Raw genomic sequence first — 20,796 nt, 5'->3', positions numbered from 1 at the left:
CACAGTGCTTGAAACATAGTGCTTAGTAAATGCCAACTATCATCTTAACTTGTTTTAATTTATGAGACAATTAATGGAAATTGTTGAGAATATTCTAACAGAATTATAGAAAATTGAGGGTGAGAACTAAGGATATTAAATTTTAAAGTTAGTGTATGTAAAGTGTTAAAAACTTGCCATGTGTAAAATAAGTACTATATAAGCCTTTGCTGCTACTTTTATTACTATATTTAGAAAAACAAAAACAAAATACTACATTTCAGCTGAAAAAAAATTACTCGTTAAAAGGATAGCAGAAATGTGCCATTACAGAATGAAGCCATGAGTCGGAGTGGGGGTGGTTGAATCTAGGTTTTATTTGATGGCAAACTCATTATGAGCCAACGGTACAGTGTGGCTAAATAAGAACTAAAATGAACAGCTTAGATTGATAGAAAGCAGAGTGTCCAAAGCAGTGATGATGGCAATTTTTTCTCTTTGCTTTGTTGGCCAAGCTTTACCTGATGTTTCCTTTTCTCTTTGGTCTACCACATTTCCAACAACTTCTTGGCAAATTAAAGTGCACCTCTAAAAAAGAAATCAAAATGCTAAGAGATCTTACAAACAGTCTGCATGAGAAAGGGCTCAATATTAGAGCCAAGGATTCTCAATATGATGGAAAAAATATTTAAGGGAGAAATTTTCAGTTATTCTCAAATACTTAACGGCTTTCAGAAGAACCTAATATTTTGAGCTTTTGGAAAATTAAATCATTCACCCTACAAGTCTTCATTGTTGGAAGCATATAAACCAAGCAATTTATTCACTTGTCAAGGAAATTAGAGACCATTTGTGGAATGGTTGGAAAGTTAGACTATATAATTTTAAAATCTCTTCCTATCTTTAAAATGTGGAATTGGAAGGAACCTTGCATAATGACTCCGTTTCGAGGGAATGTCTAGGCTCCCATGCTTTCCACTTTAATGACCTCGGTGCTTGATGCCTAGGAATGGGAACTTCTGAGGTTGTACCAGAAGAATCATTTAAGTAGTTAGGGGTATATATAACTTTGGCTGATACATAATTTACATGCTGGTAATAATTATAGTATAAATACAGGTGGCCATTCATCTCTTAATTGAATCTTTATGATCAATTTTTCTTTTAGCAAATTTTGCTTCGTGGGTAATTAGATGTTGTACATTCAATAAATGGTTATTGAACAGCATTATGTGACAGCACTGGCAATAGATAGATGAGTTAAGCAAGGCCCCCACTCTCACAGAAAATATAGTCGAATGTGGGAGACAGGTGTGTTTAAGTGAATAATTACAGAATAGTATACCGTATTGTTACTTCGGACCTTACAGGAACTTCATTACATCAGAGACCATATCCATTTTATGTTCCCTAGAACCTAGCAGAGTGCTGCTGTGTATTATGCCCTAATTAAATAGCTGTTGGATAAATTAATGAATTCTTTGTAGGCTTTGGTTAAGCTTTATGCAAAATAATAATAGGAATGTAATGAGTAAGCTCATTGTTTAGCAAATATATCTTTATTTCCCATTTATTAAATATTGTGTAAAATAAGCTTAGCCTAAATTCTTTTTCTTTATAAAATCGAAATTCCAAAATAATATTTTATGTAGTAAGTGTCCCATGGAATATGTACTTAAACTGCCTGATGCATCTGTTTTTTAAACTGGATTATATTAACAAGTATTCATAATATATTAATTAGTGTGATAATAGTATGTTATATTATGTTACATTAATTGGTATTGATTTTCCTAGTAAATTCTCCTTTAACTAACCTTGATTTTAAATGAATGTTTGTGTGACTCCTGAGGATACACACCAGAAGTTATTATTTTACTTTCATAATATATGCAGAGTTGGGATGCTTGGGTGGCTCAATTGGTTAAACATCTGCCTTCAGCTCAGGTCACGTCCCAGGATCCTAGGATTGAGTTTCACATCAGGCTCAACTGATGCTCGACTGAGAACCTGCTTCTCCCTCTGCCTGCCACTCCCCCTGCTTGTGCTCTCTCTCTCTCTGACAAATAAATAAATAAAAATCTTAAAAAACATAATATATGCAGAGAAAAGAAACCTAGAAGTTGCTGAGGAATAATCAGTTCCTCCCCAGAAGCTTTTCTTATTCTCTAAAACCAGTTAGGTCACTGAATTTGATGATCCTGTTGACTTCACATAGAATTCAGGTTGTGTGTCCAGAGGATACACGGCAGGTAGTAAAACAGACTATTTAAATAAAACCCAAAATAATATGTACTTTAGTCTGCCTTACCTGGAAAACTAGCATCTTGTGAAATCGTGAAATATTTAATATAAGCTTTTCTAGAGAAAGAGACTCCATATTCAATCTCTATTCTCTGACCATTTCTTGTACAAAAAAAAAAAGTGAAGCCACATCAACCATACAAACATAATATGAATGAAAATATATTAGTCTATTTAGTTCTCTCTTGATAGAATATTATAATACATTCTGGATATGGATCTGAAAATAACTTAACTATATATTTTATTATTTTTACTCTATTATACTCTTAGCAATTGTCTACTTTCCCAGTTACAGTAAATTCCATTTTGTTGCCAATCATTTTTCACAAAATGTAAGTATGCTTTTCTGGACAACTAATTTTTGTCTGTTGAATTTAGTATTTATCCTTGACCATACCAAAATAATTTTGACACAAGTATATATACAACTTCTGGATCTTAACTAGATGCTGAAGTATTAGGTTTGTTTGTTTTTTTACTTCCTTTAAAATTAGAGATAAAACATTATACTAACTTTGAAAAAGATTTATCACTCTGTCAAAATTTAAAGAGCAAATAATCATTATTAATATATAGAGTTGTTATTAAATAAATTACTATGGATCCAGTGATGTTAAAACTAGAGGATCCTGACTTTACACGGTAATACTAGGCACTGGGTAATATTTACTATGTCACTCGAGTAACTTATTAAAGTTTACTTCATTTGAAAGGACAAAACCTATTGCAATGGCCTTGTTTCACATTTACTGTAACATCTGTTCAAATGAACAAATGTTTGATATTTTTACATTTTACATTCATCTATTTTACAGAACTAATGAAGCAAAATAATTCCTCCAGTGTCATCAATAAAGAGAACACATACATATTTCAGTAGAGTTTTGTTAATAAAGGTCTCATTCCCTCAAAACTTACTATTTCTCTGAATGTCAAATTCTTACCCTTTTAAAAATTATCTTAGAAGTAGTGTAGTAAACTTCTCACTTATCATTGTGAGATTTATATGTTTTTACTGAGAATAATAAGGCAGAGTATAAGCTTCTTTTAACCTTTAATACACAATACAAATGCCAAAATATTTAGTTTTTTTTCTTACTTTCATATTAGAGATAAAATGCTCTAACTTTGGAAAAGATTTATTACTCTCTGAAAAAGTTAAAGAGGAAATACTCCATGATTAATATGTAGAATTGTTATTAAATGAATCGGTATGGATTCAGTGCAGTTAAAGCTAGGGAATCCTGACTTTATATAGTTATCTTGTAAGTCAATTGACATACCTTTCCCTCACTACCAATTGTTCCGATGAATAAAGAGGTTGAAAAATTTTCACTTGATCAGCTTTATTATGTAGGGTTGTACAAGGCATGGTCATTAATGAATTAATGATAACATTTATTAATTTTTTTAGATAAAAGTTTCAAAATTTAGCAACATGGAGGTTTAAAAGAATCAGTGAAATGGCATAATGAAAAAACCTGATAAAGTCTTCGAAAAATGAAATCAATTGTCTTATTAGAATGAAAAGTATGTTCACTCTAAGTACTCTGTTTACAGAAAAGCGAAGTAAAAACATTTTTTTTTAAAGATTTTATTTATCTGTTTGACAGAGACACAGGGAGAGAGGGAGCACAAGCAGGGGGAGTGGAAGAGGGAGAAGCAGGCTCCCCGCGGAGCAGGGAGCCTGATTCGGGGCCCATCCCAGGACCCCAGGATCCTGACCTGAGCCGAAGGCAGACGCTTCACTGACTGAGCCACCCAGGCACCCCAAAACATTTTAAAATTAAATTAGTTCTATTAAGTTTTTGAAACATAACCTTCATTTTATTCATTTTATAGCATTTTTTGTTTTGCAAATATATATATTAATAACTTTGGGCATCATGTATTAGAACTACTAAGAATAACAGTCCTATTATTCTTTATATCACGTATCTCTGTTGCCCTTATTATTTCAATTATTAGTAAATACAAAATACATCTTAATGGCATAAAAATTCCTAAATGTAGTTGTACTTCATTCAGAACTCTAACTTGGAAGTACACTTGTGTGTCTTTTAAAGATTTGTTTATTTGAGAGAGAGAGAGAGCGCGCGTGAGAGAGCGCGGTGGGGAGGAGCAGAAAGAGACAAAGAGAAAGTCTTAAGCAGACTCTGTTCTGAGTGAGGAGCCCCAGGTGGGGCTTGATCTCAGGACCCTGAGATCATGACCTGAGCTGAAAAGGGTTGGAAGCTTAACCGACTGCGCCACCCAGGCACCCATTATGTGTCTTGTATTTACTAATGACATTACAAATGTTGTGGTTAAGTATATTTTGGAAGTTAATCGAGCTTGACTTTGAAAAACACGGTGATGTATTTACAATATGATACTCTACATTTTTTTTTTAAGATTTTATTTATTTGAGAGAGAGAAAATGAGAGCAGGGGGCAGGGGGTGGAGCAGAGGGAGGAGCTGAAGGAGAGGGACAAGCAGACTCTGTGCTGAGCGTGGAGCCAGACATGGGGCTTGATCCCACGACCCTGAGATCATGACCTGAGCTCAAATCAAGAGTCTGATGCTTAACCAACTGAGCCACCCAGGTGCCCCCCCCCATTTATTATTCTTCATTATGTAGCTTCATTTTTCTCAGAACCATTATGTACTTATATACATATCATACTAATGATTTTTTCTTTTGTAAGATTATCTTTTATTTCAAAACAAAATAAATTCTTCATTACACATTGAATACAACACCAATTCCCATTAACAATACCCTCAGAATATACACTGAAATGGTCTAATTCTTCATATCTCCATGACTACCACTCTGGGACATGTCTCTGTCTTCTCTTGCTTGGACTTCCAAAATGTTTCGTTGCTTCCATGCTTGTCTTCTTATTCATTTTTCATCAGAAACAGTGATCTTTGTAAACTAGAATAATACCAAAATACTTCTCTGCCTAAAACTCTCCAGTGGTTTCCTTTCACAGAATATAACTCGCTTCCTGCCCACTGTCCTGAGTGTTCATTTTACACCATTTCCCTGAGCACTCCCATTCTTTGAACTGGCCAAATGTGTGTGGGCTGCTCACTGTTCCTTCTGGCTAGAAACTCATGCTAGCTAAGCATGTGTGGCTCCTTTTGTCACTGAAATCCCATTTATCATCTACTCACCTTACCTCCTCACCCTTCACTTGTTGCCATCTGTATTTATCTTTTTGATGTTGTTGGGTTTTTGTGTATCTCTTATCACTAAAATATGTAAGGCTTACAAGAGCAGAGTCTTATTCACAGCTGTATCTCTTAGGCTCCTAGAGCAGTGGCCTTTATGTAGTACGTTCTTTCAAATAATGTGTCATAAAAACACTTCCCCACTAATGAGGGTCTTCCTGTAGGGTGGGAGTAAAATAGAAGACTACTAGGAAAACTAATTTAGACGAAATTCAAAGTTACAACATTAATCTGAATGCTCTTCAGCCATCAGACAGGAAATTTAGAGATTAACAAGCCAGACAGAAGCATCACCGGATGTCTCAATATAGAAATTTACCCTTTCTCAAAATAGAGTTCAGAGCATCACGCTGAAAGGACATGAAATTAAAACAAACAAGTAAAACAACAATAACAAAATACTGTATAACATTCTCCTTGAACAGGCTTGAATTATTTTACTCTGTCCAACATCCTTTGGCTCAGCTCAGAAAATATGGTGTCTTCCTTGGCACCTCCTTTTCTCTCACAGCCTTAGTCCAGCCATCAGTACATCTTGGCAGGTGTATCCTCAAAATTTATCCAAAATTCATCTACTTCTCCATATCTGTACTGGTAGTGCCCTGGCCCCCACTGTCATCTCTCACCTAAAGTTTTGCAAGAGTTCCCAGTGGGTCTGCCTGTTTCAACTCTTGCTTCACTTCAATCTATTTTCCACATAATGCATAGTCTTTTGTTTAAAAAGTGTAAGTCCAGTATCACTTAGCTCATTATGCTCCAGTTCTGCCCCTCTCACTTAGAACAAAAGCCAAACTCTTTACAATGGCCAAAATCTTTGATTTTATGCTACCTTTCTGGCCTCATATCCAGCTGTGGCCACCTCACCATTCTTGGAACTCGCTAAGCATGTCTCCAACTTCAAGACCTTTCACTTGTCATTTCTCCTTCCTGGAACACTCCCTGCCCCCACTCCATTTCCACCTGGTTTGCTTCTTCATTTTCTTTATATACACTGAATGACATTTACCATCAAATAATCAATGTATATATATATTAGAAAATAGTGACAACCTTCTTTTAGATGTGTTGGTCTAGCGTAGATAATGGATTCTTGAGTCAGAATGTTTAAGTTGAAAAACCAGCTCTACCACTTCAAATTTTCTCTTAAGTTTTCTACTGTAAAATGCTTGCCTGGCTCATAGTAAATGCTCAGTTAACACCATTATTATTATTTTGGTATGATACCTGCCTAATATTTGTAATTATTGAGACATAGCTACAAGTGGGCTAAAAATATAATTTGCATATTATTTTTCCACGGGAAAGTATATCTGAAATTTTTTCTATGCTGCTAAATAGCCTTAAATGGCAAAAAATCATTTTGAGTCCTACTTATATTATAACATGTAATAGAGACACCATAACTTAACTACTACTCCATCATTTTAAGTTGTTTAGCTTCCATTTCTCTTTTATTACTGCTTTGCAATAAATATTCACCTGAATATTATACCTTCTTTTATGTATTAAGATTTTTTTAGTATAAATATATGGATTCATGGATGTAAGATTGTTGGTCGAAGTAGCCATTTGATATTAGCCTCAAGAAAAGTAAACTAGGGCGCCTGGGTGGCTCAGTTGGTTAAGCGACTGCCTTCGGCTCAGGTCATGATCAAGTCCCGCATCGGGCTCCCTGCTCAGCAGGGAGTCTGCTTCTCCCTCTGACCCTCTTCCCTCTCATGCTCTCTCTCATTCTCTCTCTCAAATAAATAAAATCTTTAAAAAAAAAAAAGAAAAGTAAACTAAATAAATAATGTCCAAGTCACTTCTTTAATTTCATATAATTTTAAATTTTTGTATTAAAAAGCCATTCACTCACATTGCTTTTTATAACTAGAAAGAATTAAGTATATCATAAGAAAACAATAGAACATAAGAAACTATAATTAATTAACCTTTTCTTTAAAAACTAAGAAATAACTTTGTGTCTGCTGAATTGGTGTTCATAGATAAAGAATGACACAACGACATTGTTTGGAAGTAACGTGTGCACACAATGATGTGCCCCTAAAAGTAAGGATAACAAGAAAGAAACTGAATTTTTAATTTCAGCTCAAGACTGTTGCACCTGTTTGGTCATTTGGCAAAGCTACCTTTCTGTTGTTCAGGAGGCAAAGTGACTGATTGATCCAGTTTACCCTACTGTTAACCCATTCTGCAGAGAACTTCTATTTATAGCCTTGCCAGATGAATACTATACTGCTGAGAATTAAATAACCCCAGTGTAGTGAAACCTAGCTGTAAAGATATGAGGCATTGATTAATTTCTTTCCTATTTAATATAAGACTGTTTTTACAGTATTTTACTCAACTGAATAGATCAAAATCTGTAAAAAGCCAATCTGTAATAAGTCAGATTGTATATTAAAAAGCCATACTTATTATTCTCTTCTCTAAATTTCAGTATAAAGAACGTAACTCCTAAAGTAGGAGACCCTGAAACCCGCAAAGCTATTCGCCGTGCCTTTGATGTGTGGCAGAATGTAACTCCTCTGACATTTGAAGAAGTTCCTTACAGCGAATTGGAAAATGGCAAACGCGATGTGGATATAACCATCATTTTCGCATCTGGTTTTCATGGAGATAGTTCTCCCTTTGATGGAGAGGGAGGGTTTTTGGCACATGCCTATTTCCCTGGACCAGGAATTGGGGGAGATACTCATTTTGACTCAGATGAGCCATGGACACTAGGAAATCCTAATCATGATGGTAAGTGCATTGCATAGCTTTTTTCATTGCAAATAGTTGTTTTTATTTTTATTTTTGAATGCCCAAGTGATTTAGTAATTTAAAAACTTTCAAGGTGCTGATTCTAAATTTGTTTTTAAAATGATAAAACATGATATGAGGCTTTTTGATAACATTTTAGAACAAGAATTTGTATGGGTCAGTAGACGTTACTAGTTTTTTGTGTGGTCTGTTGCCTAGAGATTAGAACTTTACACTGTGTTCTGTAAATAAAGTGAATTTTGTTTTCTATAAAATGTCACTTAAAAAACTTCATAGTATTTTAAGTCATGGAACATGCTTAAGGAAATTCTGCTATTTTTCTACACTATATTGCAGTGTTTCCACTTAAAACTTAACCTGATTGATATTTGTGGTGTAGCTTCTGCCATCTTTCCTGTTCTTTTCTATTATCACTTTTCTAGTTTGTAAAATTTTGCTCCTTTCATCCATTTTCTTGGTCTCCCAATATGATACGACTACATAATTTATTATTTTTATATTATATCTTTATTTTTATCAAAAAACCACTTTTGCAAATCTGTTCCAACAAATCTGTCAGATTTTTAATCTTCTGATATGCAAAAATAAATTTAAAATAACTCAATAACTAAAAGAATAGTTACTTCATATAAGAAGCATGTGTTTCTTCCTAGATAACAATCCATACTTCAATTTTATGTTTAAAAAGTGTTCACATAATTATAGGATCCTAGAGTTAGAAGATTCCTAAGCATCCACCTCTTGCAATTCTTGTAATCAAGACTTAAATATTTTTCTTCCTCACCACAGTAGAATTTTGTTGAAAATACAGCATGCATTTTTTAGTGACAGCTAATCAGCTAATAAACCTCTTAATTCCTCCTTAATGAGTTAAACCCAGCCATCAAATTAAGCTTTGTTAGTTCATCAGAAAGTTTAGTTAGCGGGATTAGTGTAATAGCCTTGCATTTTGAGAATGCACAGCGTTCAAACATTATGGGTAGAATGAAATAAGTTGAGTTAAATTTAAAATAACACCAATTTCCAAAGAAAGAAAATATAATAAATACCTGTTCCTGTTTTCCAAAAGAAAATAAAACATCTAGTATTCAATAAAATGGCCTTTTGCATTGTTATTAATAGGTATATTGAGGGCGCCTGGGTGGCTCAGTTGGTTAAGTGACTGCCTTCAGCTCAGGTCATGATCCTGGAGTCCCGGGATCGAGTCCCGCATCGGGCTCCCTGCTCGGTGGGGAGTCTGCTTCTCCCTCTGACCCTCCCCCCTCTCATGTGCTCTCTCTCTCTCTCATTCTCTCTCTCAAATAAATAAATTAAAAATCTTAAAAAAAATAGGTATATTGATTATGAAATTATGACTTCATTTTTAAGAACTGATTTGGAGACAAATGGCAAGTATATTGAGAGATTTCACTATATAGTAGTGTAATGAAAGCCAAAAACTTTGAAGTTGAGCAGGCTGCATTCAATTCCTGGCTAACTGATCATAGCTCAAGAAGCCTCTACCATGCTGTGTGCTTATTTTCACTCTGTATGTTGTATTGCAGGGCTGGGACATTGCAAGTAGACATGCTTTCTATGCAGGAATGTTTAACCTACTGTATGCCTGAGCATCCAATAATAAAATATCTGCAACGTGATAGTAGGCTCACACTGGTTTGATACATAAGTCATTTAAAATTAAATGTGTCTATCTTATTTTTTAATTTTTTTTTTTGTTAAGTGGGCTCCACACCCAATGTGGGGCTCAAACTCATGACCTTGAGATCAAGACCTGAGCTGAGATCAAGAGTCGGGTGCTCAAGCGATGAGCTACCCAGGCGCCCCTATCTTATTTTTATCAAAATTACACAGGCATTCTAATGAAATAGTTCAGACATCTTCAAGTCAATTGTTAATATAAATGTTTGCATTCTAAATGATTGAGAATAATAGCACTTATAAAGGTAGAATTTTGCTGATGGAGGCAAAACTGCATTTGTTTCTGGGAAAAGACTTCTTCTGAAATTCTAAACAGAGAAAATTATTTTTTATTCCAGTAATTATAATTCCAAAATTATATTTTAGTCTAATAATAGATCTGATTGTTAAGGCTACTATAAATCTGGATCTTTGAAGTCGTGTTAATTTGGATGATGGTGCCTATCAAATGGCCTATATTTTCTCTTAAAATATTGAAATCCTTAAGAAAGCTGCACACATTTTTTAGATGTATCCTCTATTAACTGCATTTTTTAGGTATCAAGAAATACTTTTTGAAAATAAACAAAAAGCTTTAAGAAAAAATCTGTAGGGACATTTGAGTTGACAGAGGAAATGAGAATGTTTACACTGATTTAAGTATGATTGCTCTTATGAATGCTTCTGTGTTTTGCACAACTTAAGAGGTTTTCCAAGGAATATATATGTGGGGTAGAATTGAAATAGAACATATGAGCTAAAGATATACAATCATGTCAATGGACTTTTGACTCAGGTTATGTATTAATACAATTTATACTGTAGAAGTATAATAATTTTTGTACATAGGCATACTGTTAAACAAAACAAATTATTTAATAATTAGTGTTTCATTTGGAAGAAAATATTTCTTTACTGATCATATAAACATATTTTTTTCTTTTGAGTGAGCTTAAGGAAAATGACTACAAAATCATAGTGTTTCAGAATTGTAGGGGATTAGGGAGAAGTTACTGTCTGTTCAAGATGTAATACCATAAAGATTTACTGCTTAATTGAAATTCAGACTTTTAACTAGCAACAGCAGGACAGCTAAGGTGGTGTCATACTGAAGTATTGATCATTTATCAAAAGAACAGCCTCTAGCTTTGCTGTGTTACTGGTGTGTGTGGGGAGAATTAATGCATTTGTACATCCTACATCCTGACTGTCTGTAAGATTACCTTTTCGTATCACATACATACAAGGAACAATTCTGACATCTTCATTGATAAACTTCTTTTTTTACTCTAGTCCTCAAATGCCCCCAAGCTTACTTAACTGAAAATTTTTCTTTCTTTCCTATTCACAGCTCTTAAGCACCTAGAAAACAGAGCAGCTTGATAATTTAGCAAAAATGCAAATGAAAAGAGCCTCTTGATAAGTACCCAGCTCATTTTCCACAGCATATTGCTCAGCTAATGAAGGCAATTTGAATTCTGTCTACCTCAAAAGAGATAAACAGTGTCTTAGGCTGCCAGTAACCTTTAATTCATTGTTACCCACTTTCCTATCAATTTGCTTATAGTCATGATACCTTTCAAAAACTCAAACTAAAACCCATTAAGTAAATTACACAATAATCATATTAAAATAAATAAATACATCACACATACACACGCACACACACACTCACTCCCCCACCTAATAAAAATAATGCCACTTTTTCTAAGAGTTTTTTTTTTTATGGAGTGGATAAGCAAAACATATGCATAGTAATTCTAAATAGAAAATGTTACTGTGATTTTTTTTTGAAAAGTATACATTGCCTAAAGTGAGTTGGAAAATTTAACTCTAGCAAAATGTTAAGATTCATTTTGAGCATCATTATCATATTGTTTCCTTGGCTATGGTATAAAGTTTAAATGGCACTATCAATGTAAACACAAACTTACCACAAAGATTCTTTCTAATTAGACAAGTATGTATTGCAGTAGTAAGATTTCAAATCGATAATCTCTAAGCAAAAAGGTTACCTATTAAAATGTTATATAAAACTACAACAGAAAAATATCTAGAAGCAAGTCTTATTATACCATAGTGTTGCAATTCTATTAACAGGAGGAATACATTGCATTGGCTCTGTTTATTATCAGAAAAATCACTGCCTGCAGTAAGAAGATGATCAGGAGGTGCTCAAGGCTGTTGTGGCAGTCTGCTTAAAAACTAGGGAGGGAGAAATGATGATAAAAATTGTATCAAGATATCAAAACCCTTAAATCTATTACATCATTGTGATGGTTAGTTTTATGTGTCAATTTGACTGGGCTAAGGGGTACACATATAGCAAATAAATATGATTTCTGGATGTGTCTGTGAGGGTGTTTCTGGAGGAGATTAGCATTTGATTCAGAAGACTGAGTAAAGAAGATCCTCCCGCCCCAGTGTGGGCAGGCATCATCCAATCCACTGAGGGCCAAAATAGAAAAAAAAAGAGGAAGGGGGAATTTTCTCTCTTTTTTTGAGCTGAGACACATCCTTTCCTGCCCTTGGAGACCAGAACTCCTGGTTTTTGGGCCATCAGTCTCTGACTGAATTATACCTTTGGTTTTCCAGGTTCTCCAGCTTGCAGATGGCCTATCGTGAGACTTCTCAGCCTCCATAACCTTTTGAGCTAATTCCTATAATAAATCTCCTCCTAAATATCTGTATATATCCTATTTGTTCTGTCTTTCTGGAGAATCCTGGCTAATATAACCATTAAATGTGAAGCAGTCAAATTCTACATGTAAGCCAGCTCATTCTTTGAATAAACCTAGGAGAAGTTAAAAATCTTCATGATGTGATGCCTGAGTCAATGGACTTGATTTGTGTCGACTGGGGAGAGTTAACTTTCTGGAGGAGATATTTTGTCATTGGCACACTAGAGATGCATTGGTGCCAAGAAGTAAACTTAGGCCTTAACCAGCTGTCTGCCATCTCCCAACTTTTTCTGCTCATTTTGCAACCATAACTGCTTTATAATATTTTTCCGATGCTTACGGGATCTTGACTTTGATCTTTGAGGACAGGAAAATTTGGATGCCAAATAGGTATTTACCAAGAGGCCTGGAAGTGCTATAGTCTGTGGGAATATTGTCCAGATCAATCTTTCCTGTGCTTTTTTTTTTTTTTTAAAGATTTTACTTATTTATTTGACAGAGAGACATAGCAAGAGAGGGAACACAAGCAGGGGGAGCGGGAGAGGGAGAAGCGGGCTTCCCGCTGAGGAGGGAGCCCGATGTGGGGCTTGATCCCTGGGACCCTGGGATCATGACCTGAGCCAAAGGCAGACATTAACAACTGAGCCACCCAGGTGCTCCTTTCCTGTGCTTTTTTGAAAATAAGGGAATCACTTGATATGACTCGGCAGTTGAGGACATTAATCTATCTTTAAAAACAGAGTACTTACTGAGATTTTAAAATCTAAAAATATTAGCTTTCTCCCACACAGTTCTTACCTTACCATGTTTTACCAAAACTTGGAAGCTCTCTCTCTCAAATTAACTTGGCTTTCAAAACTATAATAGAGATATTTTTGTGTGTTTTTAAAAACATGACTTCTTTCCTTCTGACTTCTTTCCTGGAATAAACTTAATTTCACTGAGTTTATTTTATTTCAGTGCACTGGTGACTCTAAGTCTTGAGTTTTTCAAAACCTCTCAATTACATCGCTTCACATGATTACTATGCAGGATGTCCTTACTTATTAGATCCTTGTGTGCAGTTAGAGAAAAGCAGATGAATTGGTGTCATACACTGAAAACATTTCATTATATCAGTTTTGATGAAGTATGTAGATGGATCGTGAACATTAAAATACATATAGAACTCTTAATAAGTGAAACAGGTAAGACCAGAGATTTCAGTGGCTTACCACAATAGAATTTTATTTCTTGCTCATACGGTGGGGCAGAGGACTGTCCACTCACTTGATCTAAGACCCAGAAAAATCGAGCCTCAGCCATCATCAACACATTATTTCCAGAATTGCCTTGGGCATTACCACCCAAACAGTAGCTGAGACCTGAGATAGATTTGCTCATGGAGTGATGTTATGTGCCAGACCTGCAAGTGGCAAATAACATTCCGGACAAGTTCCATGAATTAGAGTTCAATTCCATGGCCATACCTAATCTTGGAAAAGGCTGGAGAAAGGTGATTGGTTTGATGAGCAACTAGCCAGTGTCTGCCACACCAATATGTTAGCAGGTAAAAATAATACTAGTTTGACATTAGATACACTCTGCATCTGTGAATTAGCTGCTTAATCATAATTTGCCTTATTGACCAATAAATATTGACCATTATTTAGCTTCTGTTATTCCTCTCCTTATATAGATTTGTAGAATTTGCTTTGTAATTTACTTTCATATATGTTATTTATCCTTACGTTTAGGTGGTCATCAACAAGGCAAAATATAGTAGAAATTTCAAATTTAGCCATTAGTTTACCAATATAAAAAATTAATGCCTTTGAGTTTTTGAGAAAATGCAATTATTAAAATTAATAATTTTAGTGTTTTATTGTCTAAATTATTAAGATTAGTAATTAATTTTTACCTTAGTTTTGCACAATTATTTTTTGTAGAATTACAACCATACCATTACAAAACCTGGCTTAGTAACACTTTAATAATTTCCTTACAGTTTAAGCACAACAAAACTATCCAGTAATTATTCTCACATTTAATTTATAACTCGCTTCTTCATTTGAAATCAAATGTTGCCACAATTCACCTACTCCCCAGTGTATTGATTGCATGTCAGGGCAGCAGCAGAAATAGCTCTTGGTGCAATCCACAGTGGAAATTGTAGTTTGTCATTGATTTAATGCATCAGAGAACAAGACCACTGTGGGCTTCGAGGAAGGTTGCACTTCTCTTAGGCAAGGCTATAATAGATGCATGTGTACTCAGAAATGAAGATTGACCTAAGATCATGGGAAATCAAGAACCTAAGAAAACAGGGAAATCAAGAAGTAGTTAAAACCTCTCTGCTGGGGCGCCTGGGTGGCTCAGTTGGTTGAGCATCCAATTCTTGATTTAAGCTCAGGCCATGATCTCAGGGTTGTGAGACTGAGCCCCATGTTGGGCTCCATGATGGGCATGGAGCTTGCATGGGATTCTCTCTCTCTCTCTCTCTTTCTCCCCCCCACCCCATCTGCTCCTCCCCCCTCATCCTGCACTTGTTCTCTCTCTCAAGGAAAAAAAAAAGACCCCTCTCTGCTGCTTTATCATCAATCTCATTCAAAGTTTCATAGAGCCAAATTTAATTGAGCTTTTAGTATGTCTCAGATACTGTTTTAAATTCATTGTATGTCCTTAACTCATTTACTCCTCACCACAAACTTATAAAGTAGATAGGGGAATTACTTCCATTTTGCAAGAAAATTGAGGCACAGAAAGTTTGGTAACTAGCCAAAGGTTATCTAGTTGGTAACAACAAAACGAGAGCCTTAAAAGGATACTAAAGAACCAGGGAAAGGGAGAATCTACTTGAAGACTCAGGAGAAAAGCCTATCACTGAAAATATTTTATCAAGTGAATCAGAACAACAATATTGAAAACAACTCTGAATACCCATGAAGGCTTTTTATGGAACAGGAAAAGAAACCTATTATTACTGTAAAAACTGAGTCTGTCATATGGAAGGAAATCTTGGTAAGCATTTTCAGAAAAGCATGATAAGATAAAATGATGTGAAATTCAAGGATAGATAAAGAAGACGTGGTAGATAGCTCCCGCTTAAGAATTATAGATTCTCCCAAAGGAGGGAAGAGTGGGAAATTTAAGCAAAAGAAATATACAAACACATAATAGCAAAAACATCTTATTCTAAAATAAGAGAGTACTATGCAATTCAAAGTCATTGCTTCCATTGCAAAATTTACGAAATCAGATCCATAAATAAATCCATCCTACAAGTAAATGTAAAGAGTCCATTAACCATGACACTGTTTATCGCTTTCGAAGTAGACAGATTTCAAAAATTGTGGGGAGGAGTTCCATATACGTTAATGGCATCATCTCTGGCCACTGTCCATAAATGCCAGTAGGAACCCAAATCTTTCTTCCAATCAAAAATGTCTCTTTTTTGTCAACTGTCTACTTGGGGCAAAATCATCCTCACATGAGAAACACAGGTTCTAGATGACAGGATAATTAAAAGTGAATAGCAGTAATAGCTAAAACTAGGAAATTTGGTTTTATCTAATTTGTTGAAATTATTTAGTGACATGTTAATGAGATCGATTTCTTTTATGGCCCATTAGAATCCACTAAACTCTTTTGAGCAAGGGAATAAAATGAACATACCGATGATTTAGGAAATTTTACTCAGGTTGCAGAATATAAACTACCTCAGAAGAAGGAAAATAGGAGGAGTTGAGGGTGCATCTGTTCAGGGTTAGTTTCTCTATTGAAATTGTGCAGCCTCTTTTCAATATTATCTCCTATACCATCATTTAATTCAAAACGTGTACTAGAGAAATACAGAATATTAAAAATGGGATAGTAAAAAAATTAATAAAAGAAAATAAAAATGGGATAGTGTTTGAAAACACATCACAGCAATAGTAGATTTTATTAAAATAAGAACATATAATTGTATATAAGGAACAATTTAATTTTTAGCTGTAAAGTTTGACATTCAAATGTAAAAATTCTGGTGGTGACTCTACCCTACCCAAAAGCAAGAATCTTTGATTACTTCTCTGTGGCAGTTCTAGTTCAATGACTTTATTAAAGTCATTATTTACAGTTTTTTAAAAAATATTCTGATCAGAGTCTCAAATTATGTTTTGAATACATTTAATTTTAAATTTGCTCCTGCATAAAAGTAAATATTTGTTTCTGGTTAAACACTGAGGTATTCAATTTCAGAGTTAGAAAAGTTATCTCAAGTAGCATATTATTATATAAGAATTCTCAGAATAATAACTTATTTCCTATTTACTGCAGCTTATTTTTACACATAGGAAATGGGACTTCACTCTAAGATTATTCCTGATTATATAATCTAGAATATATACAAAATAGTCTAAATTCCCCTTTCTCTGATTTTATCTTAACTTATTAGACCAAACTTTATCATTTTTTTTTCCTATTTTATAGCAGAAGTCTCCAAAGTGTGTGTGTGTATGTGTGTGTGCGTATGGTACATTCAGACTATTTTCTTAGAGCAAAATTGGTGCTTTTTTAGAACTTTCCTCCACTTGCCAACATTTACTTTTTTAGAACCACCTGATCCTTTTAATTTTATTATTAAAGGATGTATATTGGGTGGAATATGAGAGCAAGAAAACTGATACTCATTTAGTTCTAGTAGATTTACTCATCCAGGACAGTGCCGAAGTAGGAAATACTAACAAGAAAATACATTTTTATGGTATATTAAACACATTTTTACAATTACATATGAAACAAGTGGCAAGTAACCCCAGTTTAAAATAAAAGTTTTTTACCTAATGAAACTTTTCATTAAGAGTCCTTTTTGAAACTGATTTTATCAACAAAAATTTTAGCTAGATGAGTGGTATTCATGTTTTTCTACCTAATAGAAACACGCAGAGGAAATGTTCACTTTTCTTTTGCAGCTTATTTCTTTGTGAGGTGATCCATAAAAATTAAATTAGCTGTAACGTTTAAACCTTTAAACTTCCAACCTAATTCCCTTGACTTAACAGATAACCATGCATCTCATATTGAAATCAGTTTATATAATTATATTCACACTTCTCCTTTCTACCTCTTCTTTGACGTTTACTCATTGTTTCTTATGGAATTTCTGCCTCTGGGGAAAAATGGCTACATTTTATGTTCACCACCCCCTCCAACATAAAGTCCTACTCAGTCCTCAAGACCCTGCCCTTGGAGTGCTTGGGTGGCTCAGTAGGTTAAGCACAGGACTCAGTTTCCACTCAGGTCATGATCTCAGGGTGGTGATATCCATCCCCTTGTCGGGTCAGGCTTTGCGCTGGATGTGGAGCCTGCTGGAGATTCTCTCTTTCCCTCTCCCTCTATCCCTCCCTCCCCATCTCTCTTAAAAAAAAAAAAAATTTTGAGAAAAAGAAAAAGACCCTGCCTTTATCTGATCAGCCTACTACACTTTGTCCTAATCAGTATCTACTTTAGTTGTAACTTTTTGGTCCACAAAATATATAGCACATTTTTTAAAATTTAAATTCAGTTAATTAACATATAGTATATTATTGGTTTCAGAGGTAGAGGTCAATGATTCATTAGTCTTACATAACACCCACTGCTCATTACATCGCATGCCCTCCTTAATGTCTATCACCCAGTTACCCCATCCCTCCCTCTCCTTCCCTCCAGCAACCTTCAGTTTGTTTCCTATGATTAAGAGTCTCTTATGGTTTGTCTCCCTGATTTTATCTTGTTTGATTTCTTCCTCTCTTCCCCTATGATCCTCTGTTTTGTTTCTTAAATTCCACATATGAGTGAGATCATATGATAATAGTCTTTCTCTGATTGACTTATTTCGCTTAGCTTAAGTGAAATAGTCTAGTTCCATCCACATCATTGCAAGTGGCAAGATTTCATTTTTGATGGCTGAGTAGTATTCCACTGTATATATATACATATACCACATCTTCTTTATCCATTCATCTGTCAATGGACATCTGGGCTCTTTCCATAGTTTGGCTATTGTGGACACTGCTGCTATAAACATTGGGGTGCAGGTGCCCCTTTGGATCACTACATTTGTATCTTTGGGGTAAATACCCAGTTGTGTAACTTCTGGTTCTTAGGGTAGCTCTATTTTCAACTTTTTGAGGAACCTCCATACTGTTTTCCAGAGTGGCTGCACCACCTTGCATTCCCACTAACAGTGTAGGAGGGTTCCCCTTTCTCCGCATCCCCACCAACATCTGTCATTTCCTGACTTGTTAATTTTAGCCATTCTGACTGGTGTGAGGTGGTATCTCATTGTAGTTTTGATTTGTATTTCCCTGATACTGAGTGATGTGGAACATTTTTTCATGTGTCTGTTGGCCATTTGTATGTCTTCTTTGCAGAAATATCTGTTCATGTCTTCTGTCCATTTCTTGATTGGATTATTTATTCTTTGGGTGTTGAGTTTGATAAGTTCTTTATAGATTTTGGATACTAGCCCTTTATCTGATATGTCATTTGCAAATATCTTCTCCCATTCTATGGGTTGTGTTTTGGTTTTATCGACTGTTTCCTTTGCTGTGCAAAAGCTTTTTATCTTGATGAAGTCCGCATAGTTCGTTTTTACCTTTGGCGATGTTTCTAGGAAGAAGTTGCTGCGGCTGAGGTCAAAGAGGTTGCTGCCTGTATTCTCTAGGATTTTGATGAATTCTTGTCTCACATTTAGGTCTTACATCCATTTTGAGTTTATCTTTGTGTGTGGTGTAAGGAAATGGTCCAGTTTCATTCTTCTGTCTGTGACTGTCCAATTTTCCCAACCATTTGTTGAAGAGACTGTCTTTTTTCCATTGGATATTCTTTCCTGCCTTGTCACAGATTAGTTGACCATAGAGTTGAGGGTCCATTTCTGGGTTCTCTATTCTGTTCCATTGATCTAAGTATAGCACATTTTCTTTACTATTTAAAAAAAAACAGTGAATTCTTATGGAATAAATGAAATCAAAACTAGAGATAGGGTATCTTACAAAATACATTTCCAGATAGAATAGATCATAAATTTTTCATTTGCTTAATATATTTAAAATAATCATTTTAATCAAGTAATAGAAGGACTTCAAGTAGAACTCTTTGCACTTCAGCCTGTGGTCAGTTGGCCCAAGTCACCAGAAGGAAATTAGAGAATCTATCAGGAAGCTTTGGGAAGTAGTTCCCTTTACCTATGTTTATTATCAACTCATATGAGTTAAGTCAGACTAACCTAACTCACCCTGATTTATGTTCAACCCTGAGAATATTCATTCCTAAAAATTATCCCTTTGATACTGGAGACTGGGGGAGTTTTGGGGCCCTGAGACCTCAACCAGCATACCAGCTGGTACCAGGTTCTTGACTTCACTGGGAGAAAGAATTCAAGTACAAGTCAGAGTAAAGTATAGCAGCGGAACATTTATTGCAAAGCAAAAGTACACATTCCAGAGGGGGAGTGCAGGCACACTCAGAGGATCTGAGTTGGGAAGAGTAGATGGGGTGGGGGAGGGGGGGCTTTCATCTTTATGAGCAGTTATAATCAAGGGGTAGAATATACATGGAGTATGGTTCTATAAATAGGCAGAGATTTCCAGGAACTCAAATATCATTGCACATGCTCTATGCAAGTTACTACACACAGGCACAGTCTAATTTTTTTGGCATATACTCTAAATATACTCTGAATGTGCAGTTGGTCCTCTAGCACCTCTGATGGTGGGGTCATTCTCCATCATTTGTAAGCTAACAGGGTCTTTGTGCACATGCCTGCCTGTTGGCTGGAGCACCAACAGGATGCCTGTGGCCCTGAGAAAACACAGAGCTATCACAGGGTTTACTCAGTTGTCAAACATTCTGTCAGTAGTCAGACTCAGTTCCCCATCTTTTGTTCTCCTGCAAATACCCAGTCTTTTCCTATTCTACCCGTCTCATCTTCAAGACAGAGGGGTTGGGGCAATGATAGGAGGAAGGATATCAGTATCATCACACCCTTCCCTCAAGCTGAATGTTCTCTTCATCTCTATTCAGGACCCCATGAGTTTATACTCAGAAAATATGCATGCACTTTTGTGTAAGTAGATCTCAAATGATAAGGTTCAAAAATAAAGTGAACTTGTCTTCATTTTTTTTTGAAGCAGCTTCAACCTTTATTTTTCATGGCACT

General features: G+C 35.2%; 1 protein-coding gene across 2 annotated transcripts in view; it reads left to right on the top strand.

Moving 5' to 3' along the window:
- The window catches only part of MMP16 (matrix metallopeptidase 16), a 277,042-nt gene that overhangs the window by 150,560 nt on the left and 105,686 nt on the right, over positions 1 to 20,796 (top strand). For both annotated transcript variants that reach the window (XM_081816217.1, XM_081816216.1), the window contains exon 4: positions 7,949 to 8,253. In XM_081816217.1, coding sequence (XP_081672343.1) covers positions 7,949 to 8,253 — 305 coding nt within the window. The remainder of the gene's footprint in view (positions 1 to 7,948; positions 8,254 to 20,796) is intronic.

The sequence above is a fragment of the Leptonychotes weddellii genome, chromosome 4, assembly GCF_054177405.1.
Source record: "Leptonychotes weddellii isolate Sample4059 chromosome 4, ASM5417740v2, whole genome shotgun sequence".
NCBI classification, from domain to species: Eukaryota; Metazoa; Chordata; class Mammalia; order Carnivora; family Phocidae; genus Leptonychotes; species Leptonychotes weddellii.
The sequence above is the reverse complement of the archived record's forward strand: the minus strand, read 5'-3'. Positions and strand labels throughout refer to the sequence as shown.